General features: G+C 47.7%; 1 protein-coding gene across 5 annotated transcripts in view; it reads left to right on the top strand.

The window, feature by feature from the left end:
• pds5 (cohesin associated factor B pds5) overlaps window positions 1–21,491 on the top strand; it is a 68,048-nt gene extending 46,557 nt beyond the window's left edge. The window contains exons 18-26 of one of the 5 annotated variants that reach the window (XM_084602096.1): window positions 414–733; window positions 1,353–1,608; window positions 2,369–2,428; window positions 8,263–8,450; window positions 9,166–9,285; window positions 10,416–10,472; window positions 18,872–18,913; window positions 18,992–19,070; window positions 20,967–21,491. In XM_084602096.1, the coding sequence (XP_084458222.1) occupies window positions 414–733; window positions 1,353–1,608; window positions 2,369–2,428; window positions 8,263–8,450; window positions 9,166–9,285; window positions 10,416–10,472; window positions 18,872–18,913; window positions 18,992–19,070; window positions 20,967–20,996 (1,152 nt within the window). In that variant the 3' untranslated portion in view covers window positions 20,997–21,491. Of the gene's footprint in view, window positions 1–413; window positions 734–1,352; window positions 1,609–2,368; window positions 2,429–8,262; window positions 8,451–9,150; window positions 9,286–10,415; window positions 10,473–18,871; window positions 18,914–18,991; window positions 19,071–20,966 lie in introns of all 5 variants that reach the window. The other 4 variants (XM_084602095.1, XM_084602097.1, XM_084602098.1 and 1 more) reach the window with 4 other exon arrangements.
• The last annotated feature ends 235 nt before the right edge of the window (window positions 21,492–21,726 follow it).

Raw genomic sequence — 21,726 nt, 5'->3', positions numbered from 1 at the left:
TAACCGCCTTTTGCAAGTGAATGCAGATTGCTGAATAAATTGCTTTTGGAGCAGATTATGCATGGTGAGTGCCGTGGCATTACTTTTGTTAGCACGGTTTTGCCGACTTCGCGATATCCTGTATAGCGAACTAGGTGCTGAAATTCGCTAAAAGCGGGTTCGGCTATAAAGAAATATTTGATGTATCGAACAAATCTCGGAAAGTCACGCTGTTCGTTATAACCAGGTTTGACTGTATATGTTTGGGAACTAGCCAGGCAGCATCCACAGAGTCATGCCACCGCCAGCAATTGGTACAGTAAACATTTTTTTTTTCTGATCCGAGTAGCTTCACTGTAAAGGGGTGCCATTGTTATGGTTTTTAGGATTATACGGAACACGCAAGGCAGTGTAAGTGTTGTACGTCGTTTCAGGACGAGTGTCCCGAGGTACGGGAGCAGTTTGGCCAGAAGCTGCACAAGCACCTGCTAGCCATGCGGCTGCCACTGCAGTTCCTGGCCATCTTTGCCCTGGGGGGCATTGAGAAGCGGCGGAACCTGCGCAACCAGCTGCGCCAGTGGCTGCTGTCGTGCATCAACAAGCGGCGCGACTTCCTCAAGCAGCACACCATCAACTCCATGAAACTGATCACCATCCTGCCCGACTACGTGGTGCCCTACGCCATCCACCTGCTGGCGCATGACCCCTGTCTGCAAAAGTATGATGACGTGCCGGCCCTTGTGCAGATTAAGGAGTGAGTGGATAATTTTTCTGACATCCTTTGCTAGAGCCTCCTTGCAACATCATTTGCGAGCGACATCCTTTGCAATGGAGCCTTTTTAAGAGCCGTGTCAGGTGCAACGGTGCAGGCGAACTGACTTCCTCAGCAGTACGGCACCAGACCCCTGAACCAGGCGTCCGGCAGGTGCTGTTGGGCCAGTTTTGTGAACGCCAGGCTCAAGAAGGTTGAAAACCGCCAGCTACACACTGATACGTCCGTCCTTCTGCCCTGTGTCCAATTACCGACGCGCACTGGCTCACCCCACACGCAGCCCCACTTCACTTTCTTTTTGCTGGTCATTGCGCACTCACGGTCACCGTCATCACAGAGTGAATTCAGTTAGCTTTGAAATGAATAGCGAACCTGATCCGTTGCTGCAGTTGTCGGAGGCTGAGATAAGACACGCCAAGTGGCACGGACAACAGCGGTCGAGAATACAGTGGCAATGTCATCTACCGTATAACAAGGTTAACTGTGTCAGACTTGTGCTTTCATACGTTGTAATTAGATTTCAGCCACGTTAACCCTCTGCATTTTATTTATTTTGCCTCGCAGGCATTGACCGTAGTGTGCGTGTCTTGCTGGTGTGTAGGTGCCTGTGGTTCCTGATGGAGCCGCTGATCACCAAGAACGATGGTTACAGCTTCAGCTTCTTCAAGAGGCTCATTGAGAACATCAAGCAGACTCGGGACAGCCAGTGCCCGGACGACAAGCAGGCCCAGCTGAAGCTCTATGCAGTGTGTGACCTGGCTCTGGGGTTGGTGATGACCAAGACCACTAGCTTTGTGCTCAAGGACTTTCCCCAGGAGCCAGTGCTACCTTCCAAGTGGTACACTTTACCAGACAGGGTGAGCAATATTTTTGGCAACTTGCTAAGGGAACCAGAAGGGAGGGATGCTCATCTGTGTCAGCAGATCAACAAGAGTGAGGAATTGTGGCAGAAATCCTCGCTGCATGGCTCAGTTTTGCTTCTGGTTAACACAGTACCATACAGACAACACTCCCAGAAGTGCATAGAATTTGTGTGCAAACAGCCCTGCTGTCCTGGTTTCGCCATGCCTGTTATGTTTAGGGTGGCCAACATTACGTAGATAGATCTTACAGTCATCCGCTTCGACTTGGAGCAGTGGGAGGTTGCCACCTGCCTAGTAAATTAAAGTGAGTGCTTCATTCTTTTCATACTTTTTTTTTCTTGTCTGTAGTGCTGTTGTTATTGTGAGCTTTTTTCTTTTTTTCTGATTTCTTCTACGATTATTGTTGCCCATGGCAGTAAGTGCAAAAGCGACCCACTCTGCTGCTGCTGCAGGTCGTCACACTGCTAATCTTCTAGAGCACTGCATACTCATTTTGCTGCCATAGGTAATGTGACAATTTGCAGATTTTTAAGTTTTAGACATAATAATAGGTGACATGTTTTACATTTGATGCTGGTATGAGTGTGTCCGTTTGCTAGCACTTCTTAAAGTGAGAACATCAAAGCGTACAGTTTACAGCATGTTGTGTGCTCAGGGTTCCAGGGGCTTTCAATTTTTGCATTTGTCTGTCCTGCAACTGCCTTGTGGTGAACTGGGCTCACCTGGCTCTTGTTGTGTGACATGCGCTGTGCAGGCACAAGTTCCCAACATGAAGAGTTACCTGCCCGCCGAGCTGGCTTTCTCTGCTCCCAAGGTGTGTACAAAGTAGCTAGACTTCCTTTCGTGGTATAGTTTAACAGTCTTCAGAAATTGTTCTGTTTGGAGGAGAATTCGACTTGAGCTTGGGGTAACCAGGTTCAACTGTGATACCCTGCACAATGATAGCGTGCACAACGTAACATATATTGCTTTAAAACGCTGGTGGAAAGCCAGAAACAGCTTCAAACGACTGACATGTTCAGCCGCAAACCAAGCGCGAGTAGGTGTCGTACTGTTCTGCATCCCGATCATCTTAGCCTGATGCTTGTATTTTGCGCAGCGATTTCTGTTGCTCGTAATCACATAAAAAGATAGCAGGAGCTTATTAGTACCTTGCGGCAGTCGTTTCTATTTTGGAGTCGAATTAGTATGTAATTTAAAGCCATGTCATTGCCTTCATTCGCAGCACATGGTTTGCACAGAAATTACCGTGGCAGCCTCTTGCAACTACGTGCCATCAAATGTGTGAGTTTTGTGGCTGCACAGGGCTGTCGCTTGAATGTATTTATCGCTTCCCTGAAGTGTTTTAGCGCGCTTACAGTTACGCTGTATAAGCTTCGGCATTTGACACGTACCGGGAGCATAGGGGCTGTAGTCCGAATGGTCGTCTTTCAGGGGTTGAAAGCAGCACGTTCATGCAGCTCTCGTAGAGTAAGCGCGATCGCTTGCACTGCAGAGAACTGCCTGCGTAGTATATCACATCTAGCGGAACAGTCACCACAGCAATACCTTGGCAAAACGGCGAAGCAGCAGTAGTTGCAGGCCGCCGCACCTGCGCATCTGCCCACCGTCCATAATGTAGGCTATCCTTGACAACAGCACGCCCGCACGAGACTCTCCTCTCACGCAGTGCTCTGGGAGCAAGTGTAAGTCCGCGCTGTCCTCTATTCTATCCCACCGTGTGAATGCTCGCCGCGGACGGGCGGACTGCGAATCAGAGGTCACGTGACCGATCGCTTTGCGATTCAGTCCATCTTGTGAATACACTTTAATAAGGGGCTTTAGTATTGAGTGACTCTGTTGAGTAGGGCGATGTGGGCCCAGTTGGGGCGCCAATGCACAAGTGGAGAATTCTGCGCCCCTTCTGTCTTTGAGTTAGCGGGCAGCGTTGACCCAGAATTGGCAGAATAGAATGGTCCCCAAACGCCATGTTGGACCTGGCAAGGTGGCAGTGGTGGGCAAAGCGAGGCTGCTTGCCCTGCCGCTAATTGAATGTTGCCTTTTGTGGAATGAAGGCCGACTGATCGTGGTCGGTGCGGACAGTGATGCATCGTGCTTTTCGAGGGATCAGCTGACTGACTGGCTGTCAAGGCTGCAGGTCACTGGCACAGACGCCTGCCAAGAATCAGCATCAGCATAGAGGGACAAAGCTAAATACAGTCGAGTCCACTTGTAACAATATTCAAGTGCCACGAAAATTCTATTGTTATACAGTAGAATCTCGGTGATACAAAATTCAAAGGGAGACGAAAATTTTCGTATCACCCGAAATTTTGTATCACCAAAAAACGAGCAAAATTCGTTTTCAAGCCTTCCAACAGGTACGAAATATTTATTTTCATTAAAAGAAATCTCGTATATCCTTCTGCACCTTCTTTTCCGCGAGATCTGATAGCAGAGAGTTTTGAAAACTAAAAAATTGGGCCGCTGTCTTCTCCCGCACAGACTCGGAGGTCACGGCGCGCCGCAGAACATCGATGGCGTGCATCGTTTCTGCTGCCGTCGGCGGTGGGTCATCAACGCTTTGGTCGTCGTCATCTTCGTCACTGCATGGAATGCCAGGCTGTGATGACGCTTCCTCCGCAATATCTTCAACCGTGTGGAGACCACAGGTGGCAAGGTCGTCGTCCGCGGTGATGAAATCGTCGACGCAACAGTCGACGTCAAGTTGATTCCAGACATCGATGGGAATTGGGTCTGGCACTTGCGAGGCAGTAGCCACAGCGGATTTGAAAACCCCACACTTCGCGAAACAATTGGCGATGGTCATAGGAACGACGCGATCCCAGGCAATTGCAAGAAAATGCACAGCGTCCAGAAGAGTGATCTGGAGATTCGCGTCCTTCCTTTCAATCTTCGCGAGGAGGCTGCGCACCAACAAAGCTTTGAAATGGTGCTTAACATTCCTTATAATCCCAGCATCCAGTGGTTGCAAATGACGTTGCGTTCGGGGGCAGGAACACCACCTTAACACTCTGTAGCGTCATTTGTTTTGGATGGGCGGTGCACTGGTCCAGCAGCAAAACTATTTTTCTGTTGTGGCAAGACATCTTGCGGCCGAGGACGTGACGAATTCCATAAACAAAGATGTCATCCATGCTTTTTTGTTCGCCTTGTAGACGCAGGGCAATCGACCGGCTGCCTTAAAGCATCGGGGCTTTTGATATTTGCCAATGACTGTCAGCGGCATCTTTTTCGATCCGTCGGCGTTGCAACAAAACAAAACTGTGATACGTTGTTTGCTCTTTTGTCCGCCCCGGCAGGCATCGCCTTTAAAGCACAAACTTTTTTCGGGCTGGAGATTGTAAAACAGCCCTGCTTCATCTACATTAAAAACATCACATGCCTCATATCCCGCTATGTAAGACGGCAGTGTGGTTGTCATCCAGTCTTCCACGGTGGAGGCGTCGACTTTTTTTCCTTCGCCACAGACGGTCTTGTAGGAAAGACTATGACGCACCTTGAACCGGCGAATCCATCCACCGGAGGCCTGAAAGTCACCAATTCCAAGTGTGAGTGCGATGTCCGCTACCTTCTCACGAAGCACTTTTCGTCGATGTTGACGCCGGCCGCCGTGACCTCTCTGAACCACGTTAGAAGAACCTCTTCCAACTTCACATGGTGGGCAGTTTTGGCTTCTTTAAAATTCATTGCGAAGTGCTGCACATTCTGCATAATTTGGTCGCGCTGACCAACGATCGTTGACAACGTTGACAGCGGCAGGCCTAGCTCCTTGGCCATGTCAGTGCGCCTTTTCTTGGGCTCTTTGTCCACCTTATTTAAAATTTCCAATTTGTCTTTAAAGCTCAGCGCCTTTCTCTTCCGTGACATTGCAGTATGGTGTACCTTTTCGCGTTGCCTAGATGATCACAAAACGACGCGCTATCAACGCGGTGTCAGCATCAACAAACGAGAAAACGAAGCAACGTGTAGCAACGTGTTGCCGCTGCAGCGGAGACTCCGGAAAGCGGAAGAGCGTGGCCTGCGGTGCGGCGGAGAAATGTGGAGAGGGCCGCAAGGCTGTGCGCACAACTAAAAAAAAAAACAAAATGCGGGGGGATGGGAGAGAAAGAGAGAGAGCAGAAGGGGGGGGGGGGGGGGGGGGCAAGATATCGCCGCCTTCCTTCGCCAACTTCGCTGCTGCCGCGGGTTGCCAAGCCGGTTTTTTCCCACTGTAATTTTTTTTTCTTCTTTCGCGCGCGTGTGCGTGATCCGTGCTATCAGTGCTGCGCCGCTGCGCACGCTTTTCTCGCTGTGCGTGTGTGCGTGGGCCTCGACCGGTCGTGATACCGAAGTTCGTATCACCCGTAGCGAAAAGAAAAAGTGTTCGGAACATCCGATTTTTCGCCCACTGAACGCAATGCAATTCGGCCGGGGAATTTTATGAATTCGTATCACACCGAATTTCGTATCAGGCGAGTTCGTATCACCGAGATTCTTCTGTAACTGATAATTGTTATAAACGGTTTGCACGAAAAAAGCATAACAACTGCAACAAGGGGTCACTGACAGCATGTGACATGCGAGCTTCGCTGAGACATCGTTATGGTGGTCCCGAGAGGGGCCTTGTAAAAAATATGAAAAGGTTGCCACGGCCACCTCTCAGCTTGAGAAATCCCAAAGTAATGGTGGGGAGGAAAAGAGAGAGAGACAAAAAGCCGCCACCTGGCCGGAAGTCCACATCGTTAATTAGCAGGGCAAACTGCTTCGCCTTTGTGGCCAGAATCGGCCCAGTGATAGGCAAGTTCTGGGCACGGGCGCCAAGAAACCATTCGTAGAGGGCCTCCTCCACCTCCTTATAGGCACCTTGTCGAATGCGTTTGTGCCCACTGTCAAGCAAGTACTTTTCTTTGTCAAACTTCTCAGTGGAGCGGATGATTGTCGACATTGTCGGTTGCGATAATGCGTACTTCTTAACCAAGTCACATACTTTCTTACCCTCTTTGTAGTCCTTCACAGTACTGCACTTCGTTTCCAAATCGATAGCCGTGCGCTTTCTTTTCACCGGCAACGTCGTCCGATAATCAGTGGGCGGATCAGCCATCTTCCGTTTCGGTGGCGATTCAAGTGAGACGAAGAAACCACGTGGCCAGGAGCGACTTCGATGCAATCAACTTGCACAAATAACCAAATTCGTTGGCAGAACTGTGCAGAATGAGGGGCGGGCGAGCAGATCAGCGCTGTCGGCATAGCTGTCGGCGTGTTGGCGAAGTCCATTCGTGTTTCGGAGGGTGGCACGGCATAGAGCTATGGGCGCAGCCCATTTGTGTTCGGAGGGGTGGAAGGGCGGCGGGAGAAAGGCGCGCGAGGCTGGCAATGCAGAGAAGGCCAGAAAATTGTATGAGCGCGTTGCGGGGAGGGTGCAGGAGCTGGACTTTCTTTCTTCTTTCTTTCTCTTTTCTTTTCAAGGATTTCGCATTGCACTACCTTTTGGCACGAGCACTGGGGAGCCAGACTTCATTTTTATAACCGATAATGCGGCATGGGGGCATTGTAGTAAGAGGGTTATTTTGCCATGAAAACATACAAAAAGTGGACGGTGCAGCAGCTTTTCATTGTTGTAACCGATATATTGTTAAAACCGGTATAGTTATAAGTGGACTCGACTGTACAAGGTTGGGATATCAAGGGATGGCTCACTTGGCTTTTCTCAGTGTATTGCACTTATGCACAGACTCATGCCCTTCGACGACTTTCAAAAGGCATTGGTATGCGTACCATACGTACTTGAGCAGACAACGCAACAGGCGATGTTTCATGACTTTTGGGGCCCACGTGGCCAAGGCTGCTGCTCTTCTTTGGCTCTGCTGCCAAAGCGCTGCCCAGCATTCGGAAGCTGAAACTTAAACTGCTCAGTATGACTAATGAAATAAACAAATTACCTACCGCAAATGTATGAAATCCAGAGCATGTATCTCGTGTCCTGAAGCAATACATGACATTGGAAACGAAAACGAGGCAACCAAAAATTTGATGTGTCAACTTCTTTCAGCCGGACAGGACGCAGTAGCGTTAAGGGATCCTTCGGGACTCCTTTGCTGCCATGCGCCAAACTTTCTGAGTCGTCAATGTTCCACGTGATCGTGGAAGGTTGCTCAATGCCGAGCAGAATCTTGCGCTTCAGGTTGACCTCTCGGGGCTCCCTATTCCAGTACACCTAAGCTTCACCTTAAGGTGCAAGATGCGATAGCATGAAGAGGTTTCTCGGACTCCCAACGCTGCCTTTGACCAAGTCTGTCAGAGACTGCTGTGTTTTGTATAACCACGGTGGGTTTGAGAGAGGCTGAGCAAAATCATGCGCCTAGGTTGGTCAGTGCCAACCGATAGGGTGGCCTGCCGGACTACCTGGTAGCTGTTCATCAATAATGCCCACGACATTCAAGCCAGGAATGGGTACCTGAAATCTGCGCTCTAGAAATATGTAAAGCACTTCGGTAATGATATTTTCAAAATTCATCACAAAAGCGGTTTCTTTGAGGCACTTCGGCTTGAAATAGGATTCAATTTCTTCATGGCGTAATTATCCTTTAGAGTACAGGTGTACAAGTGGTACAACAGCTTTATGGTCTGCTGCCTGAAATCTTAAGGGCTATTGTGGCGCATGTGCAGAACACCGGGGTGGACCTCGGGACATTTGGCCGGAGTCGGCCCCGGGGGGCCCTGAAAAGGGTGCCGCGGAGGCCACGGCCACCCCAGGCCAGTGGAGCGGTTGTGGCCCTGACGCCAGTTGAGGCATCCCAGGTGGAGGAGGAAGAGGTGGACGACGTCATAGCTGTTGAAGAGGAGTCAACTCTGGGGTCAGTTATCCTGCACTCACATCATCTTGGCATCCAGCAGGCACATCCATCACTGAAGTTGGCGGCCACTGCGTGCTACATTTGTGTAGTTCTTGATTGCTGCACGTCATGTGACATTGCAGACCTTCAAATTTCGGAGCTGTCAGCGCTGTGCATTATGAAACATGGTGCCTGCAGGTAGTTTTGTAGATTGTTGCCACTTGCGCTTAGTATCATTGGTGATCAAATATCACTGGAATTATAAATATTGACCCGTATTAAGGGAAGTGTCATAAGCCTTGCCAGATCCCTACATTTGTCCTGGGTTTTGAATCCCATTATTGGAAATATTATGTTTAACAAAGCGAGTCTCGCAATCACTAGCTCATTGGTTTGCAGGGAATATGCATCAGTAAGGTGTGGCAGCCAGCTGAGACTATCTGGGGGCACACACACACACTGCCCTTGCTCACTGTTGCAACCTTCTCTTACTTTTGGTTCATTAAAAGTCTGCATACCAATTTTTGTTCGTATTAACAGGAGTCACAAGGCACGACTGCATATGAGTTCGTCTAAATGCGGAAAAAAATATGAGAACCACTTGTTCTGCATTTAATACTTCATTGATGAGAGATCAGGGCTCTTCTTTACATGGGGACTAGCATGTATTTGCGAGTGCCTCGATAAGAGAGGACAACCATTGGTGCGGTGTTAATTTCAGGATGGACCCGTGCAGCCCTCCGTGCGAAGAAGCTGGCAGCCCGCTGTCGACCACGGTGGTGAACCTGCGCACCCTACGGCCGACCCGCCGAGATCGCCTGGCCGAGCAGCAGTCGGGTGCCAGCCAATCCAAACGGTCAGCTTCATCTGCTGCATACTTCTTGCAACTGCGCAGGTCTTACATTGCCTAGACTGCGTAAAAGTTCATTGTAAAAATTGCTTTTAAAGCTTGCTTTTTTTTTGGCTTCTCTGTTTTGTTTTTTTTCACGAGTGAATTGTCAGCAGTTCAGATTCCTTGGCATAGCCTGCGATGCAAGCTGATAAGTAAGAGAAGCAAAAAAAAAAATGAAGAAGTTGCTCCCTTTCTGTATGTGTCAATGGCATTTTGAATAAGCAGTTTCGCTGCATTGCTAGAGTAGAGTCTCATTAATTTGACCCCCATTAATTTGCAAATATCGGACACTTGAAGCCGCGGTTAGCAGCGCCTGCCAAATTGGGCACGCCATGTCTCGTGACGTCGAGCAATCCAACAGCCAGTCATGCTCAGTCATGTCAACTGCCAGCTACAGTCGAACCCAGGTATATCATAGTCAAAGGAGATCATGAAATAGTTTGATATGTCGATAATTCATTATATAAAGCGTGCCAACAGATGCTCTCTTCTGCGACCCGGAAGCATGAATACGATGCGCCCGCGCTAGTGGTGTGCTTCCTTTAATGAAAGGTCTAATTCTATTACTGGTGTCATGTAAATGCAGTGATATCTCAAACTGAAATTAGGGTACCGCTAATTTTTGCAGTTCTACAGCGTTAGCGCTGCCAATAGTTGCCCAGGGACGCTCAGTTAACCCTACTCATGTGTGGAAAGTGATTGTGGGAGCCATTAGGAGAACCGCCTCTTGCAGGGGCATGGTCAGCATAGTTGTCGAGTGTTCCATTGATGGGAGTTCAATAAACGAGAAAAAAAAAATGGATTTCCAAGGGGGGTATTCAGACTGTGCGATATGAGCAATAATTCGGTGCATCTGGGTTCTTTATATTATGGATTAACTGTACCACCTGCCATAAGGATGCCCATTATTTTCTGCTTGCAGTGCTAATACCAGATTGTCTGGAGAATGGGCCTTAAACGCTACTGCGTTGAAAGGCAGTGACATTCAAAGTGGAGTGTTGGTCTCCGGCAAAACGCCATCATTGGTTCATAAACGTGCTTGTTCATTGTTGCATTGCATGTCCAGGTTTTCTAAATGTAGTTGCTGGGCGCAGGTCACGCCTGGAGCCTCCACCGGAGGATGGATCAGACCAAAGTTTGGAGCAGATTAGGTGAGTACCTGGTCTTGTCTGCTCAGTACGTGCCGGGACTTCTTCACCTAGTAGAGCAGTACTGGTCATGCAAGGTAGACTGGTGTAAAAAATCGGGGACCTGCAGCTCTCTCACTACATTCCTCACTCTGTCCTTGTGACCTTTGTGAGGGGAGAAATCTACATACATCAGTATGACTCTCTCTCGTGTAGCACACCTCCTCGGTAGTTAGTGACACAGCTGTATAGTAGATAGTGACACATATTATCAGAGGCATACGAGAAGTTAAAGGGGGACATGGGTCTTTGAGAAAAGATTTCTGATAGGGGGTATGCGAATACTCAAATACAGTAAAACCTCGTTTTGTCTCTCACGGGAGTGAAAAAAATGTCTGAATTATCCTAATGTCGAATTATCAAATGAGCAACGAAAACTGCACGTGAATTTTTGTTATTGCATACCTTTACTTCATGAAGAAGTCAGTAATGCTCGTTTGTTTTCTCGTGGAAAGCTGGGCAATAAAGGACCTGTTTTACGAACCTGGGACAACCCTTCCAGGGCGAGCGTGTTGCCAGGATCATCATAACAGAAGCCCTCTAAATCCGCGACTCCTCTAGCGGTGCAATGCACCAGAGGCTCATCACACGGGCTGTGCTCATCGAGCGAGCCCTCTTCGTCGGATGCCTCATCCGCCACACCGAGATCATCACTTAACTGGCCAGCGACAACAACACCATCATCGATGGAAGTGTAGTCGGCGAGATTCACTTCGGTGGCAAGCAGGCCGACGAATGACTCATTTTCGTCGTCTTCCTCTGCTGCTGGCGCTGCAGGCTCCAAGCTTGTGGCAGACTGCACAAATCCGCAATGCCTAAAACAATTGCAGACTACTTCTGCTGGCGTGTGTGCCCACACGTGAGCCAGCTTCCGAGTGCCATGCATATGTATGGCACTCGGAAGCTTGATGACGTACACCTGCTTCTGATCCATGCGAAGAAGCATACACTCGGAAGCTTGATGGTGTACACCTGCTTCTGATCCATGCGAAGAAGCATACACTCCAGCGCTTGCTTACGAGACTTTTTTTACATATTGGATAACGCCTCGATTCATAGGTTGAAGCGCGGCGGTAGCGTTAGAAGGCAGAAACACAAGCCGATCGCCTGCAGGTTGGAGACGTTGCAGTGTGCGGTGAAGTTAACAAGTTATCAACGAACAGCACCTTGCGTTTCTTCTCGCTGAAACGTTGGTCGAGGTCCTGCGGCCATGCACGGAATATCTCTGACGACATCCAGGATTTACGATTTGCTCGGTACTCCACGGGCAGGTGTTTCACGTAAAAACATCTAGGTTTCTGCGCCTTGCCGATGACCACAAGTGGTAGGTGCTCTGTGTTTGTCATATAGCACGATAACCTGCTCTTTGCTTCTTTTTCCGCCACTGCACTCATCCCCTTTGAATGTCTTGTTGAGTTTTGAAGAAAAGTGCTGTTTGGTTTGCATTAAAAACGTCGCTCGGATTGTAGGCTGCCATGCGTTTTTTAAGCTGGATGTTCTGCCAGTCTTTAACTACGTTTTCGTCCACTTCTCCCCTTTCACCTCATACGGCGCTAAAAGCAAGGCCATGCCTGTCTTTAAAACGTGCAAACCAGTCCTCTGAGGCGTTGAATAAATCAATATTCATTCGGAGGGCATAGGTCTTGGCTTGTGTGTAGATCAATGGTCACCGGAGCAGCGGTCCACCACAACATTGCGTTTTCCAGGGGTGGGTGGGCTGCAGTTTGCAGGCGCTTCCGACTTTGAGTGGAATTTCTCATTCAAAAGCTTAAGTTTTCTGGGCTTCATTCTTGATGTACGTTGATAAAAGGCTGCTTTTGACATCGAATTGACGCATCACCTGTTCTCTGGAAGCGCCGTCCTTCAACGCTTTAAGGATCTTCACTTTCGTCGCTACTTCCTTGGCTGAGTACTTTCCACGTTTTGTCGGTACCACCATCGTGACAGAAAGCAGTAGCACCGGTAGCACTGCCAGAGTCCCCGGGCACTATTTCACACACTGACCCGGCCCAAAGCATCTCGCTCTGCCTCACTATCCAACCTTCCAGGATTTCGTCACCGGAGAAACTAGAGAAACTGCTGTAGCTAGCGGCACCTTTTGTACGTTAGCGAAATGCAGTTACAGATGGATAGACGATGGCTGTAGCGATGCACGCACCTAAAAGCCACCTTTTTATTTTTTTTGTTTATTGTAGAGAGAGCAGCGTCGCCATCTGTACGTTTTTGAAATAGCAGTTTCCGGTGATTCTGGTCCTTGGGGAATGATGGTCGTAGCGATGCATGCTCCGAAAACTAATTTCCGCGGCAACCTCGGCCTGTCTCCAGTCCGAATTAACTGGTGCGCATGCAATTTAGCGCTGAATTAACTTGAGTTTGCTGCCATAGACCCAAGTACATTTTTGAAGGGAGGGAGTGAGCAGGCCGAATTATCTGAACTTCCTGATTAACGGGGGCCAAATTAACGTGATTTTATTGTATTCAAATATGAGGCGAATAGCAAATTTTCGAATTATTCAATTCGCGAATCGAATGCCTAGTGTTTACAGGACCGAATATTCGGTATTCTGGTGAACGTGCCAATTCGAAGATCTGTCATTCCTCCATCTTCTCCCGATTTTCAGTTCGATCGCTGGTTTTCTGATCGTGCAGCACGCATTTTTAACCTACAGCAGTCGCACAGCAGGTGGAAATAAATTCTCAATAGCACAAACCTGACAGCATTGGCACTAATCTGACTGCTTGGCCCTTTAAATTAAGGTCAAATTGTGTTGAGATTTTAATCAGCCGCAGTTCGCTCACAAGTCGCTCAAAGCTGAAAAAAACAACAACTGTATACCGACTGTTGGGTAATTGTTCTCATCTGTCGTCTAGTTACAAATCTTTCTTCAAAGCATGTCGCGCAGCTTGGCCAACGGCTGATGGATGCACGGAGGCGAAGGAGAGTTGAATCGACGCCGGAAGCGTGTATGTATGGTGTAACACGTTGACAGTTGAAACCATTTTAGCGCGAAATCTCTTTCGGCATTCTGTATTAACGTTCTAGCAGCCAGTAACATTTTAACATGAACGCATTGCGACAAAATACAAGTTGAAATGCTCTGGTGAGACCCGGTGCCAGCGCCTTTATCAGCACCTGCTCTGGAGAGCGTGTGCTAGCCGTGCACCGTGTAGGTGGAGCCAGGGTCAAAACGCGAGAGGAGCGGCGGCGCTGGAGGAGGAGAGAGATGGCACTACTTTTGGTTTATTCAGGGGCTTTACTTCAAAGTGCGTGCGCCCCTGCTCCCTTTGTAGGTACATGTTTTGTGGTCCATGACCCGTAGGAATTCTGGCAGTGGACGTGACTGTAATGAGAAGCGCACTGCATAGAATTGAGCAAGCCTAGGATTTGCTAGCCAAGTAAAAATGGACATAAGGTGCTTTGACAATTGTCTTCCCAAGATATTCCGTGAAAGAGGTTCTCTTGTGGCAGTTATAGTTTAGCTGGCAGCCAACTGCCTAGTAGTGTAAATATCGGTGGGTTCCATTGGGGTCTGTGTGCAGTGTTCGTAATGCAGCTTAATGCATAGTAAACACTTGTGCTTTCGATGAACTGTGCCATTTTTTAAATTTATTTTTTTGAGAGTGAGAGCAGTGGGGCATGGTGATTTGCTAGCAGTACTTCCAGCTCGCTTTAGCCCAAACTTCAACTGAGCGCCCGTCAGCTGTGCCCCACATGCAGAAGTTGCCTGAATACCTCTCATGTCCTTGGTCTGAAGATCTGACGATGCGTAGGGGCGCGTTGTGCCTCGGAGACCAAGGGCAACTCATAACGATAGCTGCTTGTGCTTTTGGAGGGGAGAGGTATGCTGCATGGGGCCTTGGGGCGCATGCTCAGGTACAGCAGAGAGTCAGCGACTTTCCCCATGAGCATGTAGTACCTTGAGCTACCAGCTTAGCACAAAAGGTGTGGAGGGGGGTGTCTGTTACATGGTACTTTGATCATTCGGCTCCAGTTTGGACTGAAATTTGATCGGGGAGAAGTTTGAAAGACAGGCAAAGGGCTTACATGCTGCAGGTTGGACAGTGATGTCCTGAGTGTGCGTCAGCAGTCTGGGTTGGCTCAAGCGCATTGGGTGGGCAGATTAGCCGAGCTTGTGAGCAATGAAACTGGCTTTTATTGCCTTATGTGCAGTATTTTCAAATGCGGGGCATTTGCTGTAATTTGCAAGTCGAACTCTCAGAATTGTTGCTAAACCTTGTGACCGGACTGGTTGTAGGCTGCATGCAGAGAGAGCACCTACAAGACTTTGGGACATCTGTGACGTGGGCACACCGCATCCTGTCTTAGCAAGGGAGAGGGGACTCTTTCTTATGGGAATGCTGCGAAGGGCCGCTTGAACCACCTCATCTAGCACTGTCCATAAAGCAAAAAAAGCATATGTGTCGCGCAGACAATACATGCTGGGGCATGATGTCACCTGTCTAGGACGGGTGGCTAGGCCCAGCCATGTGTGAACAGAAAGTGAGTCTCGAGGGGCCCCGCCGGGGTGGCGCAGTGGTTATGGCGCTCGACTACTGTTCGCAAGGATGCGGGATCTAATTCCGGGGCCTCTGCGGCCGCTTTTCGATAGAAGCAATAAGCAAAGCGCCCGTGTGCCGTGCGATGTCAGTACACGTTAAAGAACCCCAGGTGGTCGAAATTTCCGGAGTCCTCCACTACGGCGTCTCTCATAGCCCAGTCGCTTTGGGACGTTAAACCTTACAAACCAAACCAAGTGAGTCTCGAGGGATCCCTCCGTAGTTTACGTCTAAGAAATTTATTTGTGTTGTGATTGCAGCCTGCGTTGAATGGAACCACTGAGAGTTGCGGTGTCCACATCGTACTGCCAGCAGTGGAGCTGCTGCTGAACCAACATGGAAGACACAGCATAGGATTTTTCCATTTTCAGTTACTTGATGTTGTTACAAATCTTGTAGGCGTCCTAATATTGGTTAGAAAAAAAACCTACTTAACTAAGTAACAGTTTAAGGAGGCAATGACAGTCTATGAGCAGGAGGCACTGTGCTAGCAGGTGGTACTTGGTGAGGAAGTGGAGCCTACCAGCGCGCTCCTTTGACCAAGGTCGTGGAGCAGCGCTTCACTGTCAGTGCGAATGTGGTGCGCACAGATCACCTTTACATTTCTTTTTCCACCCCACTCTTACGTATGTCAGTGGGGATGGCCCATTGTGCTGTAGGTGGTGTTGGTAGGGTGGTATCTCTTTTATTTCTTTGTTCTCTTCACCCAGTCTGAAGTATGTCAGTGCGGACATTGTCTGCTATGGTGCAGCTAGGAGCTGGCCCCTGCAGCAAAGCACTATGGCAGACCTTGGTATGCAGTCAGTTGATGTCTATGACTGACTGTAAGAGATTGCGAAGTACAACTCGGCAACTCCAGAATGCAACCTAAAGGGGCATGTTTATAAAGAGGTCATTGGGATGCGGTGGTGTAACCAGAAATATTTTTCAGGGGTGTTATGGGGGCCTCATGCACTGTTATGGTGCTGGCACTGTTTTTGAACAACTAGCGCCACCACTAGGCCAGGCCACGATCTTTCCCATCGCTACTGTCTGCCCGTACCTGTTGCTGTCTGCTGTGCGGCATAGTGGCGGGGAACAAACAATGCCGTGTCGTTTTGTGGGGTTCGGCAAATTGGAAACGATTATTTTCAAAGATGTAGTATCTTGCGCAGAAACAACCTTTGTGCCAAGAATCATGTATAGGGCGCGAGAGAGATTTCATGTGCAGCAGGAGTCTCCAACTTTGACACAATGACAGCCTGCACCACGCACACGGTCGGTTCGTTGCAAGGCTCGTAACAACAACGCCGCTAGTGCTGCTGTGTTTGTCAGTCCTGGCATCCGGTAAAGTAGGTGCAGCTTGCATCTGTGATTATTCATGGATTCGCAGACAGCTACATGTAACAAAACTGCATTACTTATGCAGCAAAGAAACGAGCCAAAAGAGAACAAAACTCGCCTCCAACCGATATCGTACAAGACACCTTTCATCTGGACAGCGCATTTCCCGAAGACGTCCGTGGATCCTAGTGCACTGTAAGCTTCTGCACGCTCTTCATACAAGTGTTCTGCCCCGTACAATTTCCGGCTGCTCACTCAGCACTTATTCTTAAAATATGCCTCGACATTATTGATTTTCCGAAAGCCACATAACGACACGCATTGAAGAGCTTGCTGAGCCTTGCCTACTTTTTATCTGTGCTGTCACAGATCTCATGCACTACTTGTTTTGATCCATTGAGTGGAAAATAAAAACGACGGAACTGCCGAGCACCAAAGAAGATCGTCTGGACCGGTGCCTCAAGGCACATCTCCAGACACAACCTGTGCTCTTACTGTTCCGTGAAAGATTAGCGATTGCTTCTGGGGAGCATGTCGTCTACACATTGCCACTGAGGGAAAGACCAACTGCTGCTTTGAGCACTTGCTTCCATTGTTTTATTTATCCTCTAACATTAAAAAAAAACAAACGAAAAACCATCAGCAGAAGCGCTCGCACATGGACGAGCCAGCGGCCGAAAAATATTCCTTCTACCAGACAACAAGAATGGGTAGCAGCTGTCTTCACTTTGCTTTTAGTTCATTTTGCTGCACACATGGTATATGTATCTGTTGTGTGTGCACATGGCACAAGGCAGACAGTGGCCAAAAAAAGTTCATTTTATGCACTTTCTGTCGAAAAGTGCGCATTTCATTATCTAATCGCCGTTTCTCTGACAAGCAGATCTCGGCTTGCTTTTCAGAGTCTTCCCAGCACCATTTCTATAGCTACTGTGGCAATGTTACACTCAACATTAAACTACCACGTCAAGCGCGACTCTGAACCACCTGAGCAAGACATTGTGCTGACGAGAAAGTTGTGCCGTGCCTACCAGGTGGCGCCACTTGCCAGCACTGGGAGCTGCAACCTACGAGGTCCTAATGCCGCCGGTAAAAAACAACATAAAGGAACACAGCCTGTGCCCAGACAATTAGTTCTATTGTTCTCCATAACATCTACATAAATATATGAGTGCACACAGGATTCCCATTTATTTTCTTGCACAAACACACTCGTACGAAAAATTATGGCTATTTAATGTTTTTGATGCAGTGCTCGGGAAATTTGGGGGGTGTTTTGACACTGGAACTCCCTGTCCACACCCCTGTTTGTACGTCATCAGCAGACGTTCTGTCGCTTGGCTGAGTTTATAATATTGTGCAAGGAGCCTGGCCATCCATAGAGAAGGATGTTGAGATTGACATTAGGCTCTGCAGCAGTGCTGACCAGTACTATGCCGGGGCCCTCCTTTCTTTGTCTGGGTCCCAGGCATTGTTGTGACAGTGGAACAAGGATAGAACTTCCAGTGTGGCATTAAGGGGTCACTTGTCTGCATGGGGCGGGCAGCGCATGTCATTTGATTAACTGCCACAAGCGCAAGAGTATGATGCCAACAGCAAGCCGAGCCTTACCAGGCACTAAGGTACCCATTCGTATTAGGCTGGTGCCACCTGCTGGCTGCAAACACATTTGGCATGTTCAGCTGAGTAGCAGCTGCTGTAGGCATGCATTATCTCAAGGTTGCGATAGTAGCACCAGGAGCACCAAAAGGCTTACCCAACTGCATTAAGGAAAAAAAAAAAGAATGATCTTCAAGTCTGCACGAAAAAATTCCTATTCCTTTCAAGAACAAAACTTTATCTTCAAGTGCCACTTGTGGTACAGCATTTACCAAGATCACATCTCATTCATATCATGGATGGAGCCAACAGCCACCCGAATTTTCCTTAAATATTCTTCATCCAGCCATTGATATCTGTGACACCATGTTAACGGCAACACCTCTCATTATGTTCCCATGTCATGGAAAAAAGTGTCATGGAACAAGCTGAAGTTAGTTATCCGACGGTGTGGAAGGTGGGCTGAAATCCACAATGGTCTAGTGTTCACATATGGCAATAGTGTTGAGTTTTTCTTGTCTCTGTTCAGCTGTAATTGGATAAGTAGCCTTCAAAACTCAGGCAGCATCATTTTTTGTGTTTTAGTGTTGTGATAACAAACCGCTGCGCTTACGACTGAAGGAAAGGAATGAGCACAAACATTGTTGCCTGTGTGCAGCTGCTCTCTGAGGGAAAAAAAAAAACGCATGGCTGGTTGGGTGGACGCAGTGCGGATGAAAACCACTTGCTCAGCAAAAGAGCTTGCACAAGGACCGTATGGGATATTTGTCGATATTGGTGCCACATTTGTGCTGTAGTGAGGAAGGCCATTTGTCCAGTTGAAACGGTCTATGGCTAGCTGGAAAGCTGCTTAGGTGGCTCAGTGGGTGCATTCTTCCCTGCAGTGTGCACTTGGTGGAAGCATCGGGGGAAGACGCCCCTGACACGTGAGTGTTGTTGCCTCTGGTGAGGCCGCATGCTGCACGGGGGGCCACCACAGGGGGGACGCTGCTCTCTTGGTGCAGGCCGGGGACTGGGCTGCTGGCCAACGGTGCACAAGAGAACACCAGCCCCAACAATGGCCAGCAGCCACCAGACACCTTGGTACGCTCCACATGGATTGAGGAGTTGCATTGCGGTTGTTAGCTTGGCCTTTTGAGAAGTGTTAGACCCCATGAATGCTGCCATAAAAACTGGCATCAGTAATGCTTTGTTTTCTAAAGCAGTCAGCAGTAGTGGCTTTGTTGTCATGGCATTCAGCTGATGAGCCCAAGGATGCGGCATTCGATTCCGGTCACAGCGGCCACATTTCGGTGGAGGTGAAATGCAAGGGGCACCTGTATGCTGTGCCATAACAGCACTCGCTAAAAAACCCAAGTTAGTTTGGAGCCCTATACTGGAATTTCTCGTAGCCTGTGCGCAGAGCTTCAAGCTTTTGAGCCATTACCCGTACCATCTGACAGCAGAAATGGAACTACTAAACCGACCAAACCATTCTTATCCAAAAAAATGTTGTGTGGTCTTGTGCAAGTGTGCATTCTATAACTAGCAATTTTTTGTATTTTGTGAGCAGCATGTCTGCCAGCCTATTAAGTCTGAATGAAGAGTATGTCCAGTGAGGGTATGTGCATGTTTGAATGACAGGGTACTCATCAATATTCAGCAGGTTTAGCAACCTAGAAAACGTGGAATCGCCAGCATTCCATTAAAAAAACATTTTGACAGCACTATTAGTGCTTATCACATGGTTAATTCACACTGGCACGACATCTTTTCGCTTCTAGCTAGGCATCATGGGCATTTTAGCAGGTTTTTTTTCCTTGTTCATGAATTACTATATATACTGGTTGTTTTTGTATTGGTTGCCGCACTTCTTCACCTTTAAAACCTTTTTCATATGAGCACAATATACTCTGTATGAGTTGTGCCCATTCTAAGTGATCCGCTTCTCTCGCTGGTCTTGAAATTAATTTTTTTATTTTTTTTTTTTATTTTGATATTTGAACTACTCCAGAATGGTCAGTTGTGTCTGCACCCAGTTTTTATTGCACTTACTTGCTTAGGAACTAAAAATATGACATCTTCATGCATTTTACTTGCAAGGATAAAGGGGAGGGTTATAAAGGGAAGGGTAGCTAGCCATATTACAGAGCTTAAGTTCAAGGTGAGGTTCTTTCAAGAGGGTGGCTCTCTTGCGAAAAAAAGGTCTGTTCATCACTACTTTTGCAGTTTCAGTGAGTTCTTTTGAGTAGATTATGTATGCTGTCCAATGCCATTGGCCACCATGTTTTTCCTTATGTTCGCTCGAGAATTTTGACTGAAGTAGTCAGAGAAAACATGAAAATGTGACATGAGTGTTGTTGCATTGTTAACCAACTTAATGTAAATGGCGCCAGTATACTCTACTGAACTGTTACAAAATCGGCGTCTTGCTTCTCGGAAAATAACCAAAACAATTCCAGGGGTGCACTTAAATCTACTTAGCTGCAGTATTGCGAAAGCATTGCAAGTTCTGTCATTCCGCTTGATGGATTCACCTAACATTACACTAGTGAAACTCAGGCTCCACTTGGCCAGATGGTGTATGTTGCGTATTTACCTAGCAGCAGTGTGGATGAAACTTATAGTGTAACATTGTTGCAGTAGGAACTTGATGAAGGCGATGCTTACTGCGTTGCAATTTTACACGAGGTGCGATTGACTGCGGTGATAATATAGTGCTCTCTAGCCTGGTTCAGGGACGCTGATTTCTTCATTCTGGCACGAGTTCAAAACCCAGTGGCTGCGGTGTATTTTTTTTTTTCCTTTATTGAAAGTCGTCCAGACACGCTCTGTCCACAGGTGCTGTCCGCACCGCTCATAAGCCAAGAAATGTTTTCATATTAAACAATGAGATCAATGAGTTGTGTAAGATAGATGCTGTCAAAAAAACAAGTGTGGCCTGTTTGGTTGCAATAAGCCATGTGTGTGTGATCGCCTTGTATTGTGTCTTGTGTGCAGGTGACGAGGAGTACACGACTGAAGCAGTGAGCAGCAGTCAATGGAAGGATGGATTGGGATGTAAAATAAAGGTTTCTTTTAACAGGCATAGCATCACCCATTTTCCCTGCCTACCATTTAGTCCCATACTATGCATTCTTCATCATTCTATTTTTTTTAGGCAGGAGCCTTTTATGGAGCACATCCATCACATGGCTACAATTCGTCTAGTCACCAATCAAAATGGCTAGGCCCTTGTAACATCACATACATTAGATCGCTGTGGATTAAAAGTGAAATAAGTTGCAGTAGTTTGATTTAGGTGGAATAAGGACAAAGTTGCTTACGGTGGACTGTGCAGGATTGTTTGATTGCAGCTGTTTAAGAGGATAGTGTGGTTGGTTAGGGTAGGTTAAAAAAAATCAACACTTTGGCGACTAAAGGGATGAAAGGCGAAATCCGGAGTGCTGCATTCTGCTACGCGACTGTTGCGCATGTAGCGATGAATGCTGCTATGAGTAAAGCGAGTGACTACATTTTCACAAATCTGCGAGTGCATTTATTCAGTGAATTCTGCTTGGCAGCGACGAGATCACGCTCCTTGTATGTTCACAGTTGTTATACGTTTACTGTTGTGTGGTTGATTTTACCGGGTGGGTGGCATTAGAAAATTATTTAAGCAACTGCTACTTATAATTTATTAATTGGGCATTAGTAATTAGTAACAGGTAATTAGTCATTAATTAGTAATTGATCATTGATTTGCATAAGGCCATATAAG

Source organism: Amblyomma maculatum, chromosome 4, assembly GCF_055883805.1.
Source record: "Amblyomma maculatum isolate TAMU_Amacu chromosome 4, ASM5588380v1, whole genome shotgun sequence".
In the NCBI taxonomy this organism is placed as follows: Eukaryota; Metazoa; Arthropoda; class Arachnida; order Ixodida; family Ixodidae; genus Amblyomma; species Amblyomma maculatum.
This window is presented reverse-complemented; position numbering and strand designations above follow the sequence as displayed.